We start from the raw sequence: 16433 nt of genomic DNA, 5'->3' as shown, positions 1-16433 counted from the left end.
TGGTTATGCCACTTCCAGCATAATCCACGATTCGAGCGAACTCATAGCCAGCAATCAGTAATTTTGACTGCCAAAGAAGCTAGGTTTGCGGAAGCGGATACGTTGACTGACGTGTTTTTGATATCCCCTGGACGTCTCACCTAGACTTCGTGACGAGATTGGAGTCTCGTAAGCCTCTGGACGGTAAGCTGAATTTCACCACCTTGCGATACCTCGCCAGAGATATAGAAATAAGGAATAAAGGCTACGTCGATTATCCTACTGAACGTATGACTGGACTTCGCCCCATGAGTAGAACGTTACAAAAAGTACAACATTTATACCGATCATTCGCCGTATTTATGCAAAGCGCTATCCCTGCATTCATCACCACAAAAGTAGTAATAATAAGTTTGAGGCTCCATCCCGCACATGATGCAAAGCGACTCTTGGGAGAACATGGGCGTGCCGCTGTAGAATGGAATTAAGATTATAGCTGTGGAGTTATCCTGTGGTCAAAATACGTACACGACGGTCACGGTAGGACTATTCAATGAGAGTTCTGGGTCTTCATCTTGGCCACGACCTGGGAAAGTATAGTCGACAGCATGTGGGAAGACGATGGGACTGGGTGGTAGTTGAGACATAGCTGTAACAAAAGACGACGACGGCGAAGTACCGTTCGTCTGGCCCGGGGCGGTAGGACCTGTCTGTGGTCCAGGGGCCAGCATACTTGCGAGTTGAGATGCAATCTGGTTAACGTTGACGGGCTGGCCATTCCCTCCGGAAACTAACGCTTGAAGCTGGGGGATCTGCTGGATTATAGTACCTAAAACCGCGCTGTCGAGCGAGATTATGATAAGAAGTGATGATACTTACGCGCAAGATCTGCCACATCGATAACTTGACCGCTCTGCAATGTCACGGGCAGGCTAATAGGTGCTGTCTTAATAGGCGGAGTTGGATTTCCCTTCGTCGAAGACCCAGTACCTGACCCGGTTGTATTGCAAGCCTTGGGAGTCGTCTGCGTGGAGGCGACAGCGGCGGAAGTTGCACATTTCTTTCCGCAAAACTCGTGATTGGCGAACTTCGGCTTTTGATGACAGTACTGATATCCCATAGTCAGTAGATAATATGGAGTATCGAGGGAAGAACAAGTACGTTGCATAAATTGGAATTGGCGGCCTGCTTTGCTTCTTTGGCACAAGTCTTTCCGCAATATTCAAAGTTGTTGAACTTCGGTTTACGGTGGCAGTACTACAATCATATCGGAAAACTGATTCAACGTGGAAGTAAAGTGAGATTCACCGAACAGAGCTGTTGAGGGTTTGGAGTGGGCTGAACAGAGGCCATAGTAACAGAAAGAAATGGATACAGGCCGTGGACAAAATTCCGTCGTACTTATAGCTTCAGCCACGTTTTTCCAGTGAGGAGCATATCATGAAACAGTGTAATTTACACGATGGACGATCGGAAACGGATCCTGTTGAGCCATTGTAAAATCATTCGTCCTGTCGAATACGCTCTCGAATTCTCATGAGGGCCTTCCCAAGCTCGTTTCGACCACGCCCATCAAGCCCCACACCCCAAAAGGCATCCTTGGGAGAGTCCTTCAGTGAACCGGACCATTAGCATGTGTTAACAATGATAGAAAACGAGGAAGACATGCCTCGACAAGCTCTGCATCTCCTGTCGCAAGGATTTCGCGCTTCAGATCATTATGCTGTGTGAACTTGAGGTAAAGAGCAACTTCCATCTGATGATCCCATGAGCTGGATTGTCACAGCCAGAGAAGACCGCACCTTGCTGATGTTCACTGCCTTCCAGTCCGTGCGAACCTCCGGTTGGAATCGCCGAGCCTCAGAAAACGCCACGCTCGGTCTTTCAGAGCATGTCCTGATGTGTTTTGCGAGGCTGGGACGATGTTCAAACTACCGAACTGTGAGTTGTGGCAGCACTTGAAAGAATGACTTCCCGTACCTTGAAAGATTGGAAAAGATGTTCACTTGTTGGGTACCTTTCTCCGTTGTAAATGACAGGGTGGGCCGAAAAATTGGTGAAAAAATAAAAAGGCTTGTCCTTGTCGTAGAAAAGTATACGATTGGCAATAGGAGAAGTCATTCCGAAACGACTCTGTCTAAAGGAATTGGCAGGAACACTGTGCCGAGCATTTTTCGGACTGAGATTGGTCTTTCCCTGTGTATTGCATCCTGGAGTGTAAGATACAGGTCTCTGGCTAGTCGGAATGTAAGCCTGAGAGTTTCGTGGGGGGGGTTGCGTAGTAGTTATCTGAAGCATCGGCGGACTTCTGTGGACCACTGGCGGTCCATCCGTGATCGCATAGATAACAGTATGACGCTGAGAACTATAAGGCATGATGAGCAATAAGCGTAGAGAAATTCTGCAACGAAAAAGGCTTGTGAGCTGAAAGTTTGGTGAGGGTCGAACAGCACGCTATAAACACGAGGACAACGCCATATCGTCGCCTTTTAAGCCCGAAAACATGCTGTTGGATGTAACGAATTCAGCAAAATCACGAAATATAACTGGTTTTGGACAAGCTATGCAGCCGGCGGCCCGGCGCACAAGCCCAAAGGGGGAAGCAACAGGCGTGGGAGACTTTGCCTGGCTTTGTCCTTTCTTTTGTTCATGAAGAAATTCTCCGTTTCATATAGATCCTTACAACAGGTTCACGTAGCGAACATTTGATCACGAGGGGAGCTTGCTGCAGTTGAGCGGTGGCGGATATGGTGACAAAGCTTTTCCAAGGCGTTCGGTGAACATGCACACCCTGGCCGCATCGCAGAGGGTAAAATAGTGGCCTCGCTGGCCACCGACAACGATCCAAGCATCACTCATGCACCGTACGGCTTCCTATTCATCCTCTATGCTACCCGTGAACTCTTTATCTGTGAAAGATTCTTGGCACTGCCTCGATAGCCCGATGTACTCAAAACGAAAGGACTCAAGCCCAATTTTACCATTAACACCCGCAGATTTGGACTTTCTTCCAAGTGAGACCTTTTTCCGGCAATTTACGTTGTATCTGACCAGGTTCTCAGTACAGCAGCAATTCCTGAAGTCTTGGAAGCATCTCGACAAGCCGAAACCCTTAGTCTCTGCCATTTTTCGAATACTTTCACCCGAGCAGAGTCTAGAAAAGTACTCTTCGTATAAGTAGGTTAGGTCACTCTTCTCCATTGGATGATATTCTGATCATTTTACAGGCTCAAAGTGACGAAGAAACGTGGCCTTGCCAACGTCGAAGAGCTTCTCTTCCACGGCACATCTCGCAGCTGTCGTCTCGGAGAAACTAAGAGCAATGTCAAATTGTGCCCAATACCTGAATGCTACCTGTGTTGTATCATACGCGAATCTTTTAACGTTGACAAGTCAGGTTCGTCTTTTGTCGGTACACCGCAATTCCCTCTTCACACGCTCGCTTCAGGGACCAGTCATTCGTTTCAGAGGTTTGGCAAAGGCATATACACGACATCATGTTCCTCCAGTACGTTCATGACCCTTGTTTTGTTTTTCTGGTCACAAACGTGCACAGAGGCCGATAGTTATTTCCGCGATGTTTCCGAGGGTTCCCCATTTCGCATGATTTTAGTCAACCATGTAGTCGTCGGTAAACCACGCCGCGTACATCATAATCGTCACCGAATGCTGTCCCCAGCAAGCTATGATTCCGTGCGTCGGCCAGCTTCTCTTCTCATATATGCTCCTAATCATCTCTAGTTAATTGGAGTACCCGGCGAGGATCTAAATTACGATGAAACCGTAGTGTATGCAAACGAAGCGATTAGACCTGCGTATCTGGTTGTCTATGCTTATACCGGATCTCTCAAGAAAAGCAAGGCAGCGAACTTCATATCGAAGATATTTAGGACCCCGCTATATGACGCATGACGATCGAGGGTGTGTCCTTTGTGTTACTATCTTGTGCTGATGGGTGGGTCTACCAACTCGCTGCTGCTCAGTATTTAACCGATCGTTAATGTTATGAACAATGGTTTTCAATTGTGGCGCCAAGTCCGTCTACGTACAAGTTCCCCATAGTATTCCATGGTGCTACTTGTCGTACATGAGAACATATCGGGGAATGATAGCATCGGAGTTAGGAACGAATAAGGACTCATCCTCGGGAACCTGTGCACCGTCAGTGTATTTACGATTACTTGTCTCTTCCTCTCACCTCCGTACTAGAATCCACGACTACGTCACATAAAATCGTTACCCGGTATCGGGACGACGTGCAGGAAGTCGCAAAACGATCTGCGTGTACTGCAAACTTGTAGGAATATATTCCTTCCCCGAATCTGCTCGAAGGCTTTAGTCGTTGTAGAAATGTGTTATTCCAAATCCCACCTCCCGCTATTGACAGGGTCGCCGAATTCGAAGGCGTTGAAAGATGACTTGATGATGCTACAGATACCACACGATTTGTATTGACAAGTCTCAGGCAATTTCTCTCCCAAATCACAGATGCATTGTGCGCTATGAAATGTACGCGCTTCTTTTGGCTTGTCGACGCGTTTTCTGGGCTAAGGGTCAATGTATATTCGTATCCTACAGATAACGTTATCTCACCGGAAATTCTTATACAGGTCGTTTTCCTCAACGGTGGATCTGACTTTGTAAATCTTGCGTAAAGTCGGTGATTGGGCGCCTGATAAGTTCCAATATCTGATGAAATGTTTATTGACTGAACGACAGGTCAAATCAACGTTTGTATAACGATATGGACAATATACTGACCATCTCTTGCTTCGCCAGAACTGAGACTCAATTCCTTGAAGCGGGATGAAGCAGATGCCATGGTAATCGTGGGGGATGTCATCTGTTGCTTGCAAGCATTACAGAACCCATCAATGGTCACCTTGGGGTAGGTACGACAGGCTTCGCAAGACGCAATCTGGCGCTTCCGAACACCCTCCCTGTGACAACGCCTTAATATTGTGCTACAACATCTCTAGCTCACTTACATAGCATGTTCATTTGAACAGAAGTCAGCATGTGCAGCCCGGCCGGTTTGTTGGCATCCGACCAACAGACATGCGTTCAGTCTGCGACCCTCTTGTGCTTCAGCACACGTACGACCGCAGTATTCATGCAAATGGCCATTCTCCATGAAGACAGGTCTTTGCTGGCATCTCTGAATGCACGTAAGTGACCCTATCAAGTAATAACGGATCTTGAGAACCTTGCAGAGTGGCCTAGGTGGCGTTTGGGGAGTCATGGCAAGAGAGAATGAAGGTCCGAGGTAGCGAGTGTTTCGGTTTCGCGAGGGATACATTGCCGAAGGGAGATTATGACAAGATGCAGGTAGAACCTGGCTATCACTATATACTGGCAGGATGGATTTAACCAGGACTCCCAAAGCGCAACGGAACCGCGTGTTCCGTTTCATGAAACTCACGTTTCAACCGCGTTTCTCTCAACGACAGATGTATCCCACGACTCTTCCAACAGGTATCATGATATCGATGGCATATATGTGGTGATCTTCCCATAGAAGCTCACCAACCTCGCAATGTCTCAGCTAGCAGCAGTACTCCCTTACAACCCCTCTTACAGTCTTTTCCTGCCCTTGGGACAGCATACGCCACCATCAGGGCTGTGTGAGGTATGTCGATCTCGTCTTCTACTCTAGGAAGTGCTAACAATGTTTATAGGGGTGTCATAAGAAACCCAAGCATGCTAACTATGACTATTGTTCCAAGACCTGCGGCGTACGCGACTTGTGCGAGGTAAGAGCTGCATTCCTTCCTGAATTTGGTGACCATGTTCTCATCATCTCATTATCAGTTTTGTCATAAGCGCCGAAAATTCGTCGAAGGAGCCAGGAAGCACCAGTATTGTGGAAGAAGTTGCGCCGATTCTGCCATGGCAGCAGCGAGTCTGAGCGGGGTGTCGAATTCAACCGCGCCATTGTCGACGAGTAATGCTAGCAATCAGTCGCATTCGAGGTATGTTGAATTTCAATCGAAGATCAGGCGCTCCTCTAATCATAATTTTCAGGCCCAAGATCGATTGTCTTCGGTGTCGCAAGGCCCCGAAGCTGAGCGACTCGCCGTTCTGTGGCCAAGCATGTGAAGATGCAGTAGGCCGAAATGCTCCAACTATATTAGATGTCCCTCACGACCATTTGATGTTCAAGAATGGTGAGCCAAACGGCATACATTTTGCAACTTGCTGCTGATCACCTACAATAGTCCAAAATCAATTCCAGCTGGGTTGGCGACATAACACCCGTTGTCCTATAGTCAGAAAGATATACAAGATCGTTTTGAAAGCAGACATATCGCAGAAGTACCAGCAATATCGGTGAAGATATTCCTTCAACATATTGTTCGGTTTCACGTACTGACGAGTTTCTATCCCACCGCAGTGACGACGTCGAAAAAGTGGGCAATTTCAAAAACGATCCCAGTTTGACAGCCGGTAACGAGAAACGCCGTTGGCATGGCACCAGGAAGGACTGTAGTCTCGGAGACCCCAACTCGAAACAAGGTAGCACGTTATGCAACGCGCCTTCATGTAGTTTGTGCAACATCATCCGTGAATCTTTCAACATCAATCAGTGGGGAAAGAACACAGGTTGGGGGAGGTGCGTAAACTTCACACAGAAAGTGATGTGCGTTGAATCTCTTTGATATTTCTATGTAGGTTCGGAAAGGGAATTTATACGTCGGCCACATCATCGAAGTACGTATGGATCAAGTTTCATTTACTATCACATTGATAAGTCGGCTTTTCTCTGTAGGGCGAACGATTACATTGAAAATACTGGGCACTCTGATTTCCGTGCCGTGTTGCTCAACAATGTTGTCGTGGGAAAGGGACGCAAGCTGCGTCAAGATGACCCCACCCTTACGCAGGCACCTGTGGGTTTTGACTCTGTATGTTTTCTCGGTGGTTGTGAGTGACTGTGACTGAGATCCTCATTTCAGGTTCTTGGGGAGCGAGGAGGAAGTCTCAACCACGATGAACTGGTCGTCTACAAAGGTGAAGCAATCAAGCCTTCTTACATTGTTGTTTACGATGGCTAGAATGATCGATTAACGTATGCACATTCAATCAACGTCCATATCATACGTATATTGCTACTTGATGTAATTTACATGTGAATGATACTACTAAGAGAGAGGTATATTGAAGAAGAATTAGAGTCTTTCATCGATGTGTGTGGATACGATGTCTGCTGCGCGCAGAGGACCATGTCAAGAATATTAAGATAGCAAGGGAGCAGGAGAAGGTGACGCTTCGTATCGATGTTATGAACATGGTGTAAATGGAAGATGTTCAGCAACGTTACTCACATTTCGAGCACGGAAAGAGCTAAGAATATAATGTGAGAATATTACCGCGTTTGAAGAGCAAGAACCTACCAAAGAGCGTTCGCAACTGTCCGCAGTACACGATCGAAAGGCAACTGCCTCGGGTTATCAAGGAAGGAAGAGCTCTATTGACTATCGCAGCGCCGGCAATCCAAAGCAGCCACGTTATCAATAACCAAAGCCCTTGAGAGCCCACAGACGAGACGGGATGGGATCGGTGTGCAGGATGCAAAAAGATAAGTGTATACAGCCCTGCAGTTAAGCATGTCCAGCATGCGGTGGATCTGACTGCATGAGCACGAGAAACTATCGAAGATGGGGAAAAACGGTTACAATAGAACGATAGCTCCGGTACGGGTGAGAATATTTGGGTAATTGCCGTGTATGAGGTACTGAACTAATAACCAAGACGACGTGGCGGCCTTGCAAAGTTCACACAACCCATACTTAGGTCAAAATGAAACCAAGTACCTCAGCTAGAGCCGTGATGACCATAAAGGCATAGATAACTGGAGAGATTTTTGTCAAGCCAAGTAATTGAAAATTGAGAACATTGACTGACATGGAGCAAAGGACTGTATCTTTCGACCGGAAGACTTGTTGGTGGGTATGGGTGATTTCCGGGAGTTATGAAAACTCCAAATCAAGGACAACATATAGAGCAGAAACAATATAGCTGTGATACAAGCAACTATGCTTGTTGCTGTCACAGATGTGTGAGAGGGCGGCTCTGAGCGAGGCAGGGACTGAGTAATAGTACTAGTCATTGTCGATGGTGGAATCAGACGCTCAATAAAAGGAAGAACAAGTTCGCATGCTTGATGCATGTCATACATAACATAGACGGGCAGCTTACACATGTCAAATACAAGTTTGGGTTCAAAAGTGTTGGGATTTTGCCGGGAAGTTCTAGAAAGGGCAATCCGGCATCATGCCGAGAGTCGATGAGCGAGAGAAAGTTGTAGTAAATTCTAGATATAAGCCTGGAGAGTATAAATACAAGTTCTGTAGGAGCTGTAAAATAAAAAGTTCATTCTTACCAGCCTGGAGTCTACCCTACGCAACACCGAGGATTTCCAACAAAAAGGCGCTGAGCTACAGTCCAAGCTCATGTAACCTCATGTTTCAGCCGTGTAACGACTCGGAGATGTCGGTCCGATGTCGGTCCCTGTCGTCCGTGAGAGCATCTTTCCTATCACGGACTCTACACGGCAGTTGTTGGTGTCAGCCATTATTATACGCCTCTACAACTGTGTCCGATGCTGCCAGTCGCGCTACTCTCCCTTCTCGCATTGTCGGTGTCTGCTGAAAACGCATCATGGGCACCAGTCTCTAGCCATTCTCTCTCTGTATGCCACTCCCTACCTTGTGAGAAGAACCGGAACTGATATTCATGTTAGGCTCTTGCAGTGGTCCGTCCGCCAGGTAAAGGCTATTAAGCATCCTTTGGTATCATTTTGTCAACTTCCTGCTTGTTAGACAAGTGTCCGCCCTGTTTCAACTGTTTACTACCTGCGTTCAACTGCGGTCAATACGGCAACTGCGACCCGTATGACGGGCAATGTAAATGTCCAGCAGGGTGGGGAGGCATTGATTGCCTAATTCCTCGTATGTACCCAGTGCCATGTAACCGTTTCCTGTTGAAGATCATTGGCTAGAATGCGATTCGTTGGCCGACGGCGAGCATCGCAGGCTACGTGAAGACGGCAAGTCATGCGAGTGCAAAGATGGTTGGGGAGGAATCAATTGTAATGGTACGTTGAGAGTATCATATATTCCTTCTTCTCTGACAGTTACTCTAGTCTGCAAGACTGACCAGGCTTGTGTCGGGTTTCCTCTTGCTGGGGAACCATCAACCGCGTTCGATGAAGAAGTGACCAACATGACGTGTTACACAGGCGGAGAAACCGTATTCAACAACCATCAGATGTGCGATGTGACCAGTACGTCTTAATTGTACTTAAGTCCTTTGCTTACAGACAACGTTTTCAGACCGAAAGATCATTGACCAGTTGCCTGGGCGGCCTCCTCAAGTGACTTTCAGTTGTGATCGGCCGTCAGGAACCTGTTCATTCCAGTTTTGGACGGCCCAAGTAGAATCTTTTTACTGTTCTTTGGACCATTGTTCCTCTGAAAGTCAACCTGGCTACGACGTCAACGCGACTGTATATGCGTGTGAAAACATCAAATGTAGCTGTGTTCCTGGTCGGTTCATTTGCGGAGAGGATGGAAGTATTGGTAAGTGTATGTGCCATTAATATTTGCATTTGCGTTTAATGTCCACAACCAGATATCGGTGACTTTTTGACCGAGTCCATCAAGGGTCCAGCGTCCTTCAGCTGCAAAACGCATGAGGGTTGTAAATTCGAGGAACCAGCCATGAATGATCTAATTCTGAGCGTGTTCGGTGACCCTTATATTACACTTCAGTGTGAGGGAGGTGAATGTCTTCACTACTCCCAGGTGCCTGGTTATGTTGTATGTGACGACAGCTGCTATCCACCTTTCACGTATTCAATCACTCCTAGCGCCCCTCGAAACCTGACAATACGCGCTGGGTTGCTCTCAGCGCTGCGGGTGCTGGTATGATCGTCGTGCTAACCTCTGCAATTCTGTGGTACGCAGGCCGAGCCGGAACTGGAGAATTTGGTCAGATACGTCTTCCAGACAATGAAGCGTCCAAGTTGATGGCCGAGCACGTTCCCGCTTCCTTGCACTTTTCGTCGCTCCAGTACAGCATCGGATCCCGTATCATCCTTGACAACATCATCGGTTCCGTAAGGCCTGGCCAGGTCATGGCTATCATGGGCGCTTCTGGTGCAGGAAAATCAACCTTGCTTGATATTCTTGCCCGAAAGAATAAACGGGGATCAGTGGGGGGTGTCACGCTCGTGAATGGCAGGAAGGTGGCTGATGCCGAATTCAAGAGTGTAACCGGTTTTGTGGACCAAGAAGACACGCTCATGAGCACACTGACGGTGTATGAGACAGTGCTATACAGCGCACTGTTGCGATTACCCAGAGACATGAGTTTCGAGGCCAAGAAGTTCAGAACACTAGAGACCTTGAACGAGCTTGGAATTCTCAAGATAAAAGATATGAGAATCGGTGATAGTGGTAAGCGTATTGGAATTCATTCAGTTTTTCATTAATTGAACTAGTTGGTAGGTCGACGATCTATCTCTGGAGGCGAGAAAAGGCGGGTTTCGATTGCTTGTGAATTGGTTACGAGCCCTTCGATTCTATTCTTGGACGAACCGACTAGTGGTCAGTACGTGTTGCTGTCTTGTGTTTACAATCTGTGACGCGAGGTCCTCTACAGGTTTGGATGCCTTCAATGCCTTCAACGTTGTAGAGAGTCTCGTCTCCCTTGCCAAGGACTATAACCGCACTGTCGTGTTTACGATCCACCAGCCCCGCAGCAACATTGTAGCTATTTTCGATCAGCTGGTCGTTCTTGCTATGGGAAAACTGGTTTACTCGGGCGAGTTCTCCAAATGTCAAGATTACTTCGCCGGTATTGGACGTCCTTGTCCACCTGGTTTCAACATAGCCGACTTCCTCAGTTCGTGTTTATGTTGTGCCGCTCACTATGATCTTGATTTTTGATTCATTAGTCGACTTGACCATGCATGCGAGCATGAGTAGTAGTCCAAAAAGCGACTCGCTTTCATTAGAACCCAGCCCTTTGATAGAAGACACGAGCAACTTGGGAGATGAGGAACGTGGTCTAGGGCGTCAACCCGTGCCGTTATCTGTCCGCTCTCAACCCTCGTCCTCTACCAGTTCTCCACCCGGGGATGAGACTGAGTTACAGACTCGCCCAAATTCTATCAGCTCTTCTACTGGTGCTTACATTAAGCGCAAGACATCTCAGCTCTTTGAAGCTGTCTCTGGACCTCCTAAACCTGGTAATGAGCCATTGGCTCCCAAACTTCTCGCCCTTGTGGACGCGTATGCTCAGAGCAGCATTGTCACCGATATCAAAGCAGAAATTGATCAGGTTCATCAGGGCGCAGAGAACGGAAATAGCTCGAACGGCAGTGGAGACGAACTTCCTGATGTCGTGTTTGAGACTTCGCTACTCAGAGGCCGGAAACGCGCGAGTTGGGGGACTCAGTTTAGGATCTTGAGCGGCCGTGCGTTTAAAAATCTGTACCGGGATCCTGCTCTTCTGGCTTCCCATTATTTGGCTTCGATTACCTTAGCTTGTGAGTACCAAAACACCATAGCGCCGCCCCAAAAATTTCTGACTGAATGTGATCCCAGTGATCTGTGGCTTGTTCTTCCATAATGTCACGTAAGTCTGTTGATGAATCTTTGTGGTTTCATCTTCACTCATTTCCTTTAGGAATGATATTGCAGGATTTCAAAATAGACTGGGTCAGTACCCTGCACTTTTCTACAGTTATCAAATACTTATGCGTGGCAATAGGGTTGTTCTTTTTCACACTGTCCCTTTTTGGGTTCTCCTGTCTGTCAAGTTTGGGATTATTTGCCAACGAGCGGATTTTGTTTATGCGCGAAAGGTTGGTCTTCGCTATGGAGTAACTGGAAAACCGCCTTACTCACATCTCCAGGTCAAATGGATATTACTCGACATTTACCTACTTCTCTTCTAAGGCACGTTGGCGTTCGTAAAACACCGGAAACCGTCACATAACGTTTACTGAACAGGTGTTATTCGACATTCTGCCCTTACGTGTGGTCCCTCCCCTCATGTTTGGTGGGATTGTCTACGGACTTGCCGGACTGGTCCCGACTGTTGCCGGTTTTTGGAAGTTCATGCTTACTTTGGTGCTGTTCAATCTCACAACAGCCAGCGTCGTGTTATTGCTCTCAATCGCCCATTCAAATACCAGCGTCGCTAGCCTGGTTGGCACATTGGTGATGTTGTTCAAGTACGTTGCTTGCAAGTGTGGCTACTCTGAAAATGCTCAGAGGAATTAATTCTATAGCTTACTGTTTGCGGGTCTCTTGATCAGTAGAGAGCACATCATCCCGGCTTTGGAATTCTTATACTATATTTCATTCTTCCACGCTGCCTTCGAAGCACTTGCTGTCAACGAGTTGCGTTATCTATCATTAAAGGAAGTCAAGGTAGGTTCTATACCTGGTGGCAAGAATATGATGCTGATGCCTTTTATCCAGTACGGGGTGGAATTAGATGTTCCTGCTTCAATGATCCTGTCCGTCTTTGGCCTGAAGGCCCAGGCATTCTGGTGGCCTAACATCGCACTTCTCGGTATCTTCTTCGCTTTCTTCACCGTGGCGAGTTATATCACGCTTCATATTTTCGTTAAAGAGAAACGGTGACTGTTATCCATGCCATAATGTTTACATAAATATTATATCTTCATCTACTACATAAACGATATGGTCTGAGAAGTATTGGCATTACGAAATGGAAGGAGAGAAAGGACCACTTCAACATTCAACCCCCTGTTTTCTCGCGCTGTAGCGTCGGGGTCGGAATATTGCGACCAGGTTTGATGCCATCTTGGACAGAAGAAAGACTTCAAGTAGTCGCAAATTCTTCCCGGGGCCATGATAGTCCTTATAGAGGTGTTGAAAAAATTAATTAAAAAAAAACACCTGCATTCCAAATCATCAGTGCATCAGAATGTCCTAGGAACAGAGTTTTGACTTTATAAACATGTGAGGCACATCGCGGGTAGTTGCTTCTTCACCTACTTGGATTGAATAAAAAATTCATTAAGAACCAGGACAATCCGCCCGAAGAAGCCTTCGAACAGGGCATTTATCTGGCAGCGATTCCAAGTTTAGACATGAAGAGAAAGTGGCGAGATGCCGGGGTCCTCGCTGAAGAGAGAGATCTGTCAGTCACAGTAATCTGGGCCTCAAGATCTCAGAGGGAACCCGTTGACCATCAGCTGAGTCATTCTGATGGGCCACCGTGGTCCTAACGAAATGCAGATATACGAAACAGAGGTGGAGTTGGTCGTGGTGAGGAGGCGGACGCTGGATCTGGGGTAGGGCGGTCGAGGACGGGCTAGCCTGACATCATGTGGGGTTTGCTATTAGACTATGGTCTGGGGGGACGTATCCAAACGAGGCATCGGGGAACACGAGCAGCCAAGTCGAGTCTTGACTCGATTCAACAGAGAGAGATTCCCAAGCACCGGCCGCTGTGACCTGGCGGAGTAGTCTGGACCGCTGTGGAGCTGCTACCACTGGACGTGCAGGAGAGGTATGCACCGACCAAGGCTCCGGGACTGAATGCTCCGGTGCCGTAAAATAGAATATGTAGACGAAAATTGGGGCCGTCAAACGCGCTTCAGCGACCCCAATCGAACCTCAGGGAATCTGAAAAATATTCAACAAAGTACTGCAACAAAAGAATCCGAAATTCCTAGTCGTCGAACCAATCAGAGTCATGGATAGGGTGGCCGCTTTACGGGCACAATAATTGAAATTACGGAATGAGGGACTATTTGAGACAGGCGTCGTGTAACACCCTCGAATCCGCCGTGATGAGCAAGATGAACGTGGTAAGTACAAGTTCTTCTTGTGGGTAGTAGCCGTTCATCAGATGCGTCTTGTGTTAGGCTGATCTCAAACGAATCCCCACAGACCCTGATAATTTCCATGTAAAGGCTCTCCCTGCAGACTTTTATATTCCTTTTCTTTCCCTTGCGGCAAAGGATCGGAAGCCAAGCCCCAGTCAGTCAATCAGTCTTTGACGATTCCTAGGCCAACCAGGTACTGATACATTTTTGTCCAGTTCGGAGTCTGCTGCCCTTGGAAGCGACTCCAGGCATTATATCCCTTTTGGCCGGCAAACCAAACGCGGCCACTTTCCCTTTCACGTCGCTTAGTTTCACAGTTAGATCGCCTATCGACCCCAGTCGGGATGTCCCGGTGGATCTGAGCCAGGATGAGCTTGCCGAGGGCCTGCAATACTGCGAAACTGCTGGAGTACCGCAGCTGCGCAACTGGCTTACCGGCCTGCAAGAGAACATCCATGGTCGGCAACAAGGTGAAGGGTGGCGTCTCAGTGTAGGTTCTGGATCGCAGGACCTAATCTACAAAGTAAAGAGTCCCCCTTGCTTCGTTTTATCGATGTCGATACATGATAGGCTTACACCCATTCCAACAGGCTGTCACGGCAATGATCAATCCTGGAGATCCTATTCTTGTCGAGTCCCCAGTTTATGCGTGCGTCACCTGTGGATGGACCTGGCCGAGTCTCTTCATTAATTTCTTCCGTTTCTTACTGCAGGGGTGTGATTCCCATGTTCCAGAGTCTGCACTGTGATCAGATTGGTACGTTCGCCCACAGCATTGTTTTAATATGTATCCGCTTCCCAGATCATTGATTCGCATGGTTGCTGTCTTCCGCTAGAGGTGGAGACAGATTCACATGGTATACTTGCCAGCTCCTTGCGCACGATTCTAGAAAGCTGGCCAGCCAATAAACCGAAACCAAGAGTCCTGTATACCGTTCCTGTACGTACACGTACTATATCTGAGCATTTAGTGGTTCATGGAATTTCCGGTGGCACAGTATGGATGCAATCCTACCGGGATGACTGCTACTTTAGAACGGCGCAAGGAGGTTCTACAGCTTGCTCGAGAGCACAATTTTATCATTCTAGAAGGCAAGTACTGTGCATCGCATATGCGTGCCTGTTACTTACATCGGCGCAGACGATCCTTACTACTACCTATATTTTGGTGACGCTCCAAGATACCCGTCCTACTTTTCCTTGGAGCTGGAAGAGCCGGAGGTCGGTAGAGTACTCCGCTTTGACAGTCTTTCCAAGATCCTATCGGCTGGCGTCCGCATTGGGTTTGCTTCCGGCCCCGAGCCACTCCTCGACGCCATGGATCGACATGTACGTCTTTATTGTACCGGCCTAGATCCCGGAAATTTTTTCATTTACTTAAAACTTATTGGCTCTTGATGATTGTCCCGTCAATCATTCTTTTTCTAGACGTCAACTTCAAATCTCCAGGCGTCTTCCCTGACTCAAGTCATAGCTTTTGCCCTGCTTGATTCCTGGGGTTACGGTGGTTTCAAGGCCCACACCAACAATGTTGCTTCTTTCTATCGGAAGAAAAGGGACGTATTTGAGCGAGTTCTGAAGATGCATCTCTCGGACTTGGCTGAATGGGATTCCCCCGAGGCAGGGTTGTTCTTTTGGTACGTTTTGTCATAGAAGGGATTGGAAGTGAAGGTCTCATGCGTTTGTAGGTTCAAGTTACGCCTTGGCGTGTCTGACCACGAAGAAGGCGATTCAGAAAGGGTAATCCGTACGCATGCATTCGAGAAAGGTGTCATCGCGCTGCCGGGAACTGTGTTCCTTCCCAATGGCAGGAAAACCGCATACGTACGCGCATCCTTCAGCGTAGTTGACGAAGAAGACGCAGAAGAGGCTGTCAAAAGGCTTCGGGATGCCATCTTAGATGCGAGAGTAAAGTCCGTAAAGACCGAATGAATAGGATTACATCCGACATGAGCGCAGTTTGCTTTTTCCGGTAAACCTTTTGGTGAATCCTTTGAACGGCTACCCTTGGACCTTGGTATGTGCGGCTCCGGTCTCGCAGCTCATGATCACGTGCGGTATGTAAAGTCGTATAAAAGCACTGCTATCACAAGGGTAAGCGGCGGTGACTACACTGCCTGCCTCGAACAATGGGCTAAACCGTATCAATATAGCAACACGCCAGACCATGGAATACGTCCTAGTAGACTCATGCCGACTGGTCAAATGCGAGAAGAGTGGTAAGACTACGTGCGCTGTGAGTATCTCCAGTGCTCTCCTGCATCGGAGATCCCAGTTTTGCCTTTTCCTTTACGTCTTTCGCCTTGAGGCCTCCTAAGTTTACCGGCGGTTACTAACATGTTACCTACCTGCAGGGTTGTGGCCAGCATATCGAATCAGTGAGTAGATGAAGGCCCCCTTTTTTCTCGGTGGATCAGAGGACGTTATGACATGGTCCCTCGCGGGAATCAGACTGCTGGCAAATTAAATAATTCCAAGGGTTATACCACTGATTCGCATGTTCACAGGTGATGAAAGATGTCAAAGAAGAAGAGAAATGTACGTGTACGAGGGTAGGTGCTGCGTAGCACGGCGAAGCGGC

The 16433-nt window shown here is 47.7% G+C and overlaps 8 protein-coding genes across 8 annotated transcripts; 4 read left to right on the top strand and 4 right to left on the bottom strand.

Moving 5' to 3' along the window:
- Positions 1-326: 326 nt before the first annotated feature.
- BT62DRAFT_1000640 (uncharacterized protein) lies at positions 327-1332 on the bottom strand (the record flags this gene model as incomplete). Its single annotated transcript, XM_043176660.1, has 5 exons — positions 327-450; positions 508-808; positions 859-1087; positions 1141-1236; positions 1288-1332. 5 exons carry the CDS (start codon positions 1330-1332, stop codon positions 327-329), a joined length of 795 nt encoding a protein of 264 aa, XP_043044895.1.
- A 22-nt stretch (positions 1333-1354) lies between these two features.
- BT62DRAFT_421331 (DUF1768-domain-containing protein) lies at positions 1355-2541 on the bottom strand. The gene is made up of 4 exons (XM_043180842.1): positions 1960-2541; positions 1782-1910; positions 1649-1735; positions 1355-1589 (listed from the first exon to the last, which is right to left on the bottom strand). Exons 1-4 carry the CDS (start codon positions 2353-2355, stop codon positions 1482-1484), a joined length of 720 nt encoding a protein of 239 aa, XP_043044894.1. The 5' UTR covers positions 2356-2541; the 3' UTR covers positions 1355-1481.
- Positions 2542-2923: 382 nt separating this feature from the next.
- Positions 2924-3891, top strand: BT62DRAFT_978204 (ADP-ribosylation; the record flags this gene model as incomplete). The annotated part of the gene is made up of 6 exons (XM_043189330.1): positions 2924-2993; positions 3042-3156; positions 3207-3376; positions 3428-3487; positions 3536-3672; positions 3721-3891. The coding sequence occupies 6 exons, from the start codon at positions 2924-2926 to the stop codon at positions 3889-3891; spliced, it is 723 nt and encodes a 240-aa protein (XP_043044893.1).
- A 158-nt stretch (positions 3892-4049) lies between these two features.
- Positions 4050-5273, bottom strand: BT62DRAFT_942296 (uncharacterized protein). The gene is made up of 7 exons (XM_043187825.1): positions 5186-5273; positions 4968-5137; positions 4768-4919; positions 4573-4687; positions 4351-4521; positions 4178-4301; positions 4050-4131 (listed from the first exon to the last, which is right to left on the bottom strand). Exons 1-7 carry the CDS (start codon positions 5219-5221, stop codon positions 4054-4056), a joined length of 846 nt encoding a protein of 281 aa, XP_043044892.1. The 5' UTR covers positions 5222-5273; the 3' UTR covers positions 4050-4053.
- A 242-nt stretch (positions 5274-5515) lies between these two features.
- BT62DRAFT_1000636 (ADP-ribosylation) lies at positions 5516-7034 on the top strand (the record flags this gene model as incomplete). The annotated part of the gene is made up of 9 exons (XM_043176659.1): positions 5516-5608; positions 5658-5732; positions 5791-5951; positions 6004-6146; positions 6198-6309; positions 6374-6592; positions 6652-6690; positions 6749-6884; positions 6936-7034. The coding sequence occupies 9 exons, from the start codon at positions 5516-5518 to the stop codon at positions 7032-7034; spliced, it is 1077 nt and encodes a 358-aa protein (XP_043044891.1).
- A 289-nt stretch (positions 7035-7323) lies between these two features.
- On the bottom strand, positions 7324-8089 carry BT62DRAFT_883563 (uncharacterized protein; the record flags this gene model as incomplete). The annotated part of the gene is made up of 4 exons (XM_043182754.1): positions 7324-7606; positions 7656-7744; positions 7794-7831; positions 7885-8089. 4 exons carry the CDS (start codon positions 8087-8089, stop codon positions 7324-7326), a joined length of 615 nt encoding a protein of 204 aa, XP_043044890.1.
- A 456-nt stretch (positions 8090-8545) lies between these two features.
- On the top strand, positions 8546-12711 carry BT62DRAFT_927090 (uncharacterized protein). The gene is made up of 18 exons (XM_043185175.1): positions 8546-8671; positions 8723-8747; positions 8802-8930; positions 8981-9076; positions 9125-9265; positions 9315-9560; positions 9613-9800; positions 9851-10439; positions 10491-10589; positions 10645-10887; positions 10940-11533; positions 11592-11622; positions 11674-11705; positions 11758-11851; positions 11903-11945; positions 12000-12223; positions 12281-12422; positions 12474-12711. The coding sequence occupies exons 1-18, from the start codon at positions 8582-8584 to the stop codon at positions 12636-12638; spliced, it is 3171 nt and encodes a 1056-aa protein (XP_043044889.1). The 5' UTR covers positions 8546-8581; the 3' UTR covers positions 12639-12711.
- A 1054-nt stretch (positions 12712-13765) lies between these two features.
- On the top strand, positions 13766-16006 carry BT62DRAFT_1039397 (PLP-dependent transferase; the record flags this gene model as incomplete). Its single annotated transcript, XM_043178406.1, has 10 exons — positions 13766-13834; positions 13940-14006; positions 14068-14375; positions 14443-14501; positions 14566-14609; positions 14689-14792; positions 14851-14944; positions 14994-15181; positions 15281-15489; positions 15541-16006. 10 exons carry the CDS (start codon positions 13766-13768, stop codon positions 15782-15784), a joined length of 1386 nt encoding a protein of 461 aa, XP_043044888.1. The 3' UTR covers positions 15785-16006.
- Positions 16007-16433: the final 427 nt, after the last annotated feature.

Source organism: Guyanagaster necrorhizus, assembly GCF_019112545.1.
Source record: "Guyanagaster necrorhizus MCA 3950 unplaced genomic scaffold BT62scaffold_3, whole genome shotgun sequence".
NCBI classification, from domain to species: Eukaryota; Fungi; Basidiomycota; class Agaricomycetes; order Agaricales; family Physalacriaceae; genus Guyanagaster; species Guyanagaster necrorhizus.
The sequence above is the reverse complement of the archived record's forward strand: the minus strand, read 5'-3'. Positions and strand labels throughout refer to the sequence as shown.

Coding starts and splice junctions, on each gene's coding strand:
- BT62DRAFT_421331 (XM_043180842.1), bottom strand. CDS start 2,355: ATGCCTTATAGTTCTCAGCGTCATACTGTTATCTATGCGATCACGGAT. Junction 1,911..1,959: donor ATCTTTTCCAATCTTTCAAG/GTACGGGAAGTC, acceptor ACAGTTCGGTAG/TTTGAACATCGTCCCAGCCT. Junction 1,736..1,781: donor AGGCAGTGAACATCAGCAAG/GTGCGGTCTTCT, acceptor TGGGATCATCAG/ATGGAAGTTGCTCTTTACCT.
- BT62DRAFT_942296 (XM_043187825.1), bottom strand. CDS start 5,221: ATGACTCCCCAAACGCCACCTAGGCCACTCTGCAAG. Junction 5,138..5,185: donor CACCTAGGCCACTCTGCAAG/GTTCTCAAGATC, acceptor ACGTGCATTCAG/AGATGCCAGCAAAGACCTGT. Junction 4,132..4,177: donor TCGTGGATTCTAGTACGGAG/GTGAGAGGAAGA, acceptor GACGGTGCACAG/GTTCCCGAGGATGAGTCCTT.
- BT62DRAFT_927090 (XM_043185175.1), top strand. CDS start 8,582: ATGCTGCCAGTCGCGCTACTCTCCCTTCTCGCATTGTCGGTGTCTGCT. Junction 8,748..8,801: donor TGCAGTGGTCCGTCCGCCAG/GTAAAGGCTATT, acceptor CCTGCTTGTTAG/ACAAGTGTCCGCCCTGTTTC. Junction 11,852..11,902: donor ATTTTGTTTATGCGCGAAAG/GTTGGTCTTCGC, acceptor TCACATCTCCAG/GTCAAATGGATATTACTCGA.